Raw genomic sequence first — 8785 nt, 5'->3', positions numbered from 1 at the left:
AGCTATCAGTGAGGACAAGATGAACAGATTTGAATATTTTAAAATGTAAAACTAGGCAAATAAAGAGAGAACTGAGTGGGAAAATTTGCATTACATTTGTGACACATAAATGATTGATGTGTTATGACTCTAAATACAGTTTACTTAACGTGTAAGAAAAGGGCTGGGACCCTAATAGACAAATAGAGACTGTAACAACTACAATTTATTAAATATTTTTCTATGCTGACATAGATTCACAAAATCAGATTGTACTGTTTTGTATACCAAATGTTTTGTAAACAGCTTTTCTCACATAACAGCACAAACTAAGTTACTAACTAGTCTTCTAAAACATAGTTTTCAGTGATTGCAAAGTATTTCATTGGTGAGAAAGTATAGCTCTATTTTACTTAACGTTTTCTTTCTCCCTTAAAAAAATTTTTTTTGCTTGTTTGGCTTTTTTGGGAGGGGTAATTAGGTTTATTTATTTATTTTTAATGGAGGTACAGGGGATTGAACTCAGGACCTCATGCATACTAGGCATGCACTCTAACACTGAGCTATAACCTCCCCACCTTTCTTTCTTTCTTCCTTCCTTTCTCTCTCTCCCTCTCTCTCTCTCTCTTTCTCTCTTTCTTTCTTTCAATTAATGTTGCAAGAATGAGACACATATTCCAGTGGTGATTTAGCCTTTTCTCCATGCAGGTCCTCAACAAGAACCATTTTGCAAATGCTGGTAGAATGTTCCAATCCACCAGCATAGGATCCCATGTAACATTGTATTAGACCAAGGGACTCACTTCACAGCAAACGAGGTGCAAGTGTCGGTCAGTGACCATATACGGATATCATACTGTTTAGTCAGAGGGAGTGATGGAATAGCCTGTCGAAGCATCTGCTTGGAGGCATTGCGAGGATGGCAACAAACTTTTTCAATCTGGGAACTAAGAGGCAGAAGCAAGAATGACTCCCCTTACCATCCCTCTCAATGATCCACTTAGGGAATGTGTGCTTCCTGTCTCTGCAGCTCTGGGCTCTGCAGGGTTAGAGAGCCTGGTTATAAAAGAGATGCTTCCTCTAGGGGACCCAGAAAAGGTCTCACTATAAGCTATGGCTGGAAATTTGGAACTTCAGGCTCTTTGTGCCAAATGACAGGCAGACAAGAGGAGGAGTCACCATCTTGGCAGGGGTGATGGACCCTGATCAGCAGAGGAGGGACGGTTATTACACATCTGGGGCAAGAGGGAACACATTTGGCATGCAGGTGATCCATTTGGATGACACCTGGTGTCCCTCACCCAGTTTTGACAGGGAATGGACAAGTGCAGCAGCTATGGCTGAGAGGGTGCGGTGGCCAGGGAACAGATCCCCCAGAGATCAAGGTCTGGGTCACCCACCAGGTAAGCCACCTAGACCAGCAGAGGGTTATTGTGGATAAGGGGAATCTAGAATGGATAATAGAGGAAGGGAGGGAAAATAAAGTTCAACTGTTGCCCCAGTGTCAGAGGCTGTAGTTCATTCCCTTAACCTTCCTCTTGTAAGTGTCCCCTAGGAAAGAAGCCAACTGCAATTCTGGAGGAGCTGCTCCTCACACTGCTACAATGGAGTAGCTCTGAGCACAGCAGGGATGGCTTATAATGGATGCTATACTGCACCACCCGTGATCCCCATCAGGACTGATGACCTTATTCCCCCGACGTGTTGGGAGTGCAGCCAGCAGACAGCCCTCAGCAGTTAGCCTTCTTCTGGAACTGCTTCTGTTGAAGAGCATCCCTGAGTCCCTTCCCCACACCTGCCGTGCAATGGGCAATTCAATCCAATGACTGGTTAAATCAAGGGTAGATTCACCCCCTCACCCTAACTCAGCCCAGCTCAGAAAGGCCTGCCAGCTTCAGAGCTCCTCGTGGGGCTGGCTGACAACTTTGTCAAGACTGCTTCATGGACAGTTCTGGCTTCTTCCTCTTCATGATGTGGGAGTTGACCCCAAAGCACTCCTTTTTATTTTATCTTTTATTTTTATTATAACAATAGTTTTTAATTTTAGAATGGTTCAGAAAGGATATGCCAACATTTCCTAATCCCTAGTTGTTGGAAAAATGGATCGTTTAAATCAAATATCTTTCTACAACTTGCATTTCTGATGTTTTTCATCTGAATAATGAATTATGTGCCCTTTAGCGACGTAAAAATTTCCATCCAATCTAAACTAGAGGCCACCCATCAAGAGCACACCTTCATAAACTTCCTGCACAATAATTTCCAGCTCCAAGGATGCCTTTGGGGAAACCCAACCTGTGACAGTGATATCCGAGCAGATCTGAAAGGAGGAAGAAGGAAGATCATTCCTGGCAAAAGGGTGGCTAGTCCAAAGGCCCTAAAGGCAGGAATGTCTGTGTGGTCAAGAAAGAGCAAAAGAAGTCAAGGTGGTGGTAGTGGAGGGAGTGAATGAGGATAGTGGTTGAAGACGAGATGGGAGCAGTAATAGGAAACCAGATCATGTAGGACCTTGAAAGCCATTGGGATTTGGCTTTTTACTCCAAGCAGGCACCATTGCAGAGGTTTGATAAGAAAAGTGACATAATCTAACTAAAAATGTAAAAAGAGTCATTCAGTCTGCTGTCTTGAGAAAACAGTGGTCAGGGAGCAAGGACAGTCACAGGGACACTAGTTAAGAGTCGATTTCAGTAACCCACATGAGATGGGATAGTGGCTCAGATCAGGCTGGTAGTGGTGAAGGTGGTAAAAACCGATCTGATTCCAGATATATTCTGCAGACTGAGTCAACAGATATTCTGAGAGATTGGATGTAGGGTATGACAGGGAAAAAAAAAAAGAGTCAAGGATAGCTGTAAGGTTTTTGTTCTGAACAACCTGCAGAATGGAATTGAGATGGGACTGCTATGGGGGAGCAAATGGGGAAGTGAAGATAAGGATGTGAGTTTTGTTTTGGATATTAATTTTGCCATGCCTATTAGACATCCAAACAAAGACGCTGAGTAGTCAGGTGGAAAACAGCCTGTATTGCAGAGGAGAGGTCCGGAATGGAAGTATAAATTAGAATCATCTGAATACAGATATTGAAGGTCTGGAAACTGGATGAAATCATCAAGTGGGGATGAGGGGTATAAATGGAGAAGAGAGGGCCAAGGGCTGAGTCCCTGTTGCTCTGTCCCTAAGAGAGCAGGGGAAAGGGAAAATCCAGCAAAGGAATTGAGAGAATGACTGATGTGAAACTGAAGGAAAATCAAGAGAGTACAGGGTCGTGGAAGCCAAGAGCAAAAAGTATGTCAAAGAAGGAAGGGCCAGCTGTGTTGAATTATCTCAAAGGGATAATTTGAGAACTAGGGATTGTTCATTGAATTTAGTCAGTGTTGGTGACCTTGACAACAGCAGTTTCACTGGTGTGGTGAGGGCCAGAATCTGATGAGAGCAGATTTCAAATTGAGTGCAGATAGCCTACTCTTCTGAGAAGTTTTGTTACCAAGAAAAGTCAAGAAAAGTTGGGTAATGGCAGGGAACATGGATAGGACAAGGTATCATTACTGTGCCCATCTTACAGATGAGGAAACTGAGGCTTAAATAAGTTGAGGGATTTTCCCAGGTTCATTCTGCTAGTAGGTTGGAATTTGAGCACAGATCTGCATGATAGAAACTTACTTTTTCTTAAGATTTTCTATTACAAAACTGATGAATATTCTTATAGATAAGTATATAATCATAGCTTTTATTTTCTTTTTTTTTGTAGGTTTTTTTTAAAATTTCATTTTATTAATGGAGGTACTGGGATTGAACCCAGGACCTTGTGCATGCTAACCATGTACTCTACCACTGAACTACAACCCCCACCCCCCAATTATTTTCTTTCTTTCTTTTTTTTTCAACAAAAGGTCTCACATATTTATTACTGAGCAAAAGCAACAGAGCACAGACATGGCCACAAAGAGAAACTCCATATTCCCAAACATATCCAGCTGTTCATGCAACAGCACTATCTTCAGAGTGATATGGTAAGATGCAGAAGAACTTGACACAGCATAAATATGTGCACCACCTCATGTGCGGCTCCTGATAGACCCGGCTTGGTTCTTCTCCAATGTCTTCTCTTGGAGTTGTACCTGATTTTATTACCAGTTTTCATTCGAATCCATTGGGGAATGGGACGATTCTGCTTTTGTTTCTTGGCCAGGAATCGCTTGATCCTGAAAGTCTTGTGAGAAGACATGGCGAGGACCAAACTCAAGCGCATATACGACAGTGGAGAAGAGAAGAGAGATCCCAATTATTTTCTTAAAATGAATTTCTAGAGGTAGAAATCCTAGGTCAAAAGGTCCCCACATGTGGATAGCTTTGAATCCACATTGCCAAGCCCCTGCAGAAAGGTTGTAGCCCCTTACACTTCCATCAGCAGCATATGAAATCTGTTTCCCTGCATTATCGCCAACACTGGATCTTTTCTTCCCCCACAACTGCAGAGGTGATAATAATATTTTCCTTTTCATACATACGACTGATTACCAGTTAGAGCTGACCATGTTATACAAGCCTGTTTCCCAGCAACCCTTTGGCTTCTGCTGATGTTTACTGCTCTCAGGCCTGATCACCCTCACCTGACCCCTGTCACTACAAATACTCATTCCTTGGGGCAACAGGTCCAGTTTAGAATGTAAACTGCACAGAGTTCTTAAATAGAATTAAAAAGTAATAATAGTTTTAAAGTAAGAAATTAGATCTTGGGTGGTTTCTATATCTGAGAGACTGTGGAAGAGCTAAAATATTGGGAAAAATTGGGAGGGGGGTAAGGTGGGACCGTGTGCTGACAGGACCCTGAATGTGACTCTATATGTATCTATGACTTGAGAGTATCCAGTTCCAAAGAATCCCCCAAAGGTGCAAGGAAGGGGGAAGGGAGACCGCTTTGTAAAATATACTTTGTGGTCCATAATTTTCAACTCAGCCACTTTTTTAATAAATCGCTTTTTCTTTTTTTTCAACAGCTTTTCTGTTCTTCCTTTGCTTTTCCATCTGGGAAGACAGCTGATAAACTGGCCTTTGCACATTTGAAAGAAGTAGAGATATTTTGTTATGCCAGCAATGCTAGCTGTTGTAGAAAGATTAGGAAATAATGACAAGCAGAAGGAAAAATCATTAAACTGATAGAAATTCCTCCCACTGTGCTCTCAGATAATTATTACTGACATTTGCTGATTTTGGTTTCCAGATATTTTTATTAAAAATTTTACATAATACATTTTTGTAATCTATTATTTTCAATTCCAAAAAAATTAGTTTTTAATTGATCTTGAACATCTTTCTAGCTTCCTAGTTGTCAGCAAATGTTGATCTATATCATCATTTTCAATGAATTAATTTTCATAAAATTCCATTATATGGATAATTGTAATCAATTTACTTAATCTCTTATTTTTGGACTTTCAGGTTATTTCTTAGTTTTTCTTTTTACTATAATTAGCAAGATCAACAGTATTATACATATGTATTTGTGCACTTATCCACTATCACTCTAGTATAAATTCAAAGTCGGGTTACTAGGTCAAAGAGGATGCACATGTTTAGCATTTTTGAGATGTATTTCTAATTGTCCAAACATTTCCCAAACCACTTTATCTCCACAACAGAGTTTTAGTTCATAAATGAACACTGGTTTTCACTAACAGTGTTCATGCTGAAATAAGCAAGAAGGAAGTTACAAGTTTTCTTTGGAAGGATAGTTCCCCAGGCAAGGATATTACTCAAGAAAGACAGAGTAAAAACAAGTGATAAATGAAGGGACAGTAGATTAACATCTAGAAAGTGAAGAAGTGTGCCTGTATTCATGGGGGACCTGAGCTTCTAGAAGCTTCCATTTGGCTTGGACTCTGGTTAATGGCAGCAGCAGTCCCAGGGCTCTTGTGTGTACTGCCTACATTTGCACCTGTCTCGTTCCAATGTTCCTATTAGCACTTATCCAATGCCAACTTTTTGTTCAGGTGGCTCCTGTGGGCTAGTTGTTGCTTTGGAAAGGAGCTAATGTTTTCAAAGTTCCCTTCCAGCACACAAAATTTCTGTTGGTTGACAGAAGAAATGATTGTATCAGAAGAAGAGCCAAGTCAGAGGTGGACACATGTGGACATGTGGCTGGCACAGATGTCAGGAGAGCTGGGTGTCCTCTCAAGAAGACCCAAATCAGAAACAACACAAGAATCCTCTCCAAGAACATCAACAGCCCCCTTCATCCACGCCCTGGTCTCTTAAACCAACAGGCCCCATGCCAGGCTCATTATGATTTCCCACAGGCGCCTGCTCCGGGCTTCGCTGACTGGCATCACTGTCACTTAGAGCCTGTGCAGGAAGCCCCATCTGTTTGTTACTCCTGATTTCTCACTCTCCTTTACCACCAACGTCTAAGCTGCCAATTATTTGCAACCATTCAATCCTCAGAGTGTCTCTTTCCTCCTCACCTCCCTCACAACCCTGGGTGTAGCCACCGTGCATTTCGTCTGTGAGAAGTTGGCAAATCTGTCTTCCCACGAAAGTTCAAAAAATGTCTCACGGCTCCACTCGGTCTTCAGGGTAACGTTTCCACTCCTGAGTAAGACACGACAGCCCCTCCAGAATCTGGCCCCATCCTTGTTTTCAGCTTCATCCCTGCCCATCCCTACTTGTGTTCCACACGTCTGGACAGCCCCAGCAATTCATGCTTTTGTTCCAGTGATTTCCCTCACTGTTCTTACTCCGCAGCTCAGTCTGCTGAAGCCCTTCTTATCCTTAAAGGCCCAATGCAAACATTAATTCTCTGTAGCTTTCTCCAGGCAAAATTAATTATCCTCTCTTCTGTGTTCCCATAGTGTTTTGTCTATACTGCTGGGGAAACATTTATCATGGTATTAGCTGCCTCCTAATAAACTAGGAGTTCACTGAGGACATGGAATATGTCTCATTTATCTTTGGATTCCTAGGGCCTAGCCCAATGCCCAGTGCCAGGCATGCAGTAGGTGCTTAGTAAATATTGCCTGAATTGGACTGAGTCAGAAATATATTCAGTTCACTTGACTCTTATCGGGTGCCTTTTGTACTGCCCCAAAGCAAAGGCTTGCATGGCCAGGATGGATATTACCATGAGGCAGAATAAGCTAATCTCTCAACTCTCCACAGCCATTTCTGCTACCTGTTGAAATTTCACTGGAAGCTAACTCTTTGGAGGTATGATATTGTCTCTAGTTAAATTACAAATATCTCTGGGAGGGATTCATCTTCACCACAATTAACCCTGCTAAAGTTTTCATGTTAGAAGGGAGCTTAGAAGCAGTTAGCTTTTTCCTAAAGCAACAACTAGCCTACAAGAGCCACCTGCAGGAGTTGGCATTGCCTAAGTATTAATAGGGATGGTAAAAGAAGACAGGTCCAGAGCAGGGGATGAGGAGGTTGGTAAGGGCCAGTCCTGCATGAGGTACCGTGGAGGAAGGTACAGGCAGCAGGAAGGCACAGGTGCCAGGGGAGGGAAATGTCCACGGGGGAAAGGAATTATATAGTGGGAGCAGGGAAGCAGCAAAGAAAAATTCCTCCTACTTCTCAGTTTGGTCCTATGTCTTCCCTGTGTATAGGACTGGTCCCTAGTTCTCACTTCCAAACACCTCTTTTCGCTAGAGTGCCAGAAAATTCTCAGGTAATTTTCCAATTTTCATTCACCTTAATCTTAAAAATAAATACATGCCTCGTGGCATTTTTAAGAGGGGTGGGTGTTTGATGAGATGAAATGAGTGACAATAGGGTGTCACAACTCCAGAAAGGTTTCACATCGCTGGTTTAGAGCTTCCCAGTGAGTAGGAGTTTGATGAACTGAAAAAAAAAATGAAATGGCTTCCAAATCACTCTGCCCTACTATGCTGATTGGCAAACGCATAACCTTCCTACACTGTTGAAAAGCTCCAGCCCTGGGGTGAATGAACCCTGCAAATCTAGTGCTTGGCGCTCACCAGCAGTTTGAAAAATCTAGTGAGAGGAAACTTTCCCAGTCAATCGATAGCAGCAGGACCCTAGGGGAGGGTGCGACCAGGCAGTGTAACTTGGACAGGCATCCAGGTTACCGCACAAAGCGTCCCTGGGAACTCTTAGGACAGCAGCAGTCGGGGGCCTGGCCTCACATTTCACTCTAAAGGAGGCCACCATCTAAATGGGCTGAGATGCTCCTTTCTGGTTATCTGTATTCAGAGGTTCACAGGCCTAGGAGAAGAGAGAGAAGGATAAATCAACCTTATTCGCACCTGTTTACTCTTGAGCTTGACTCTGAAGCAGCAGTGGGTGATGTCTTTCAAGACTGGAAGAGGCTAGAAGCTTCCTCCTACTTTTGAAGACAATTCATGACTTAACTGCACATTTTTTTTTAGCTCTGGACTATGTAGGAATCTCCTATATGTGACTGTTACCTTGGAATAATACTTTGAATTGTGATCTCCTTGTCTCCAGGGAGAGAGTTTGAGGAGCCCACTAGACAGCAGGTGGTGGTGTGCAGACACCCCTTCACAGATGCCCCGCTGAGGTCCAGACGCCTTCTGTAGCCTTTCCTCATCTCTGGGGAATGGCTACCTCTCCCTTTCTGGTTTTCCCTTTTTCAAAACTCTTCATAGCTTCTAACAGATAGGATAAGGGTGATGTAGATCAGGGCTTGGCAAACATTTTTAAAGGAACGGAACTCTTTTTCCAGATGAAATCTATACCCAACCTCGGTCTATAAAACAGGAGAGAAGAGGTCCTCTGGTTGAACTGGGATGGGAGCCGGGACCCTGGAGCCTTCACCTGACCTTCT

General features: G+C 42.8%; 1 protein-coding gene and 1 long non-coding RNA gene across 2 annotated transcripts; both read right to left on the bottom strand.

Annotated features, from left to right (window-relative positions):
• Window positions 1–3865: 3865 nt before the first annotated feature.
• On the bottom strand, window positions 3866–4707 carry LOC102545251 (large ribosomal subunit protein eL39-like). Its single transcript, XM_072948654.1, has one exon. It carries the CDS (start codon window positions 4226–4228, stop codon window positions 3977–3979), a length of 252 nt encoding a protein of 83 aa, XP_072804755.1. The 5' UTR covers window positions 4229–4707; the 3' UTR covers window positions 3866–3976.
• A 391-nt stretch (window positions 4708–5098) lies between these two features.
• Window positions 5099–8782, bottom strand: LOC140688759 (uncharacterized). The gene is made up of 3 exons (XR_012063559.1): window positions 8406–8782; window positions 7956–8202; window positions 5099–7818 (listed from the first exon to the last, which is right to left on the bottom strand). It is a non-coding gene; the product is annotated as an uncharacterized lncRNA (long non-coding RNA).
• Window positions 8783–8785: the final 3 nt, after the last annotated feature.

Source organism: Vicugna pacos, chromosome 23, assembly GCF_048564905.1.
Source record: "Vicugna pacos chromosome 23, VicPac4, whole genome shotgun sequence".
Classification (NCBI taxonomy): Eukaryota; Metazoa; Chordata; class Mammalia; order Artiodactyla; family Camelidae; genus Vicugna; species Vicugna pacos.
Note: the sequence above shows the minus strand (reverse complement) of the source record. Positions and strands in the feature narration are given on the sequence as shown.

What these genes read in the sequence shown, in the direction of transcription:
- LOC102545251 (XM_072948654.1), bottom strand. Translation starts at nt 4,228, where the DNA reads ATGCGCTTGAGTTTGGTCCTCGCCATGTCTTCTCACAAGACTTTCAGG.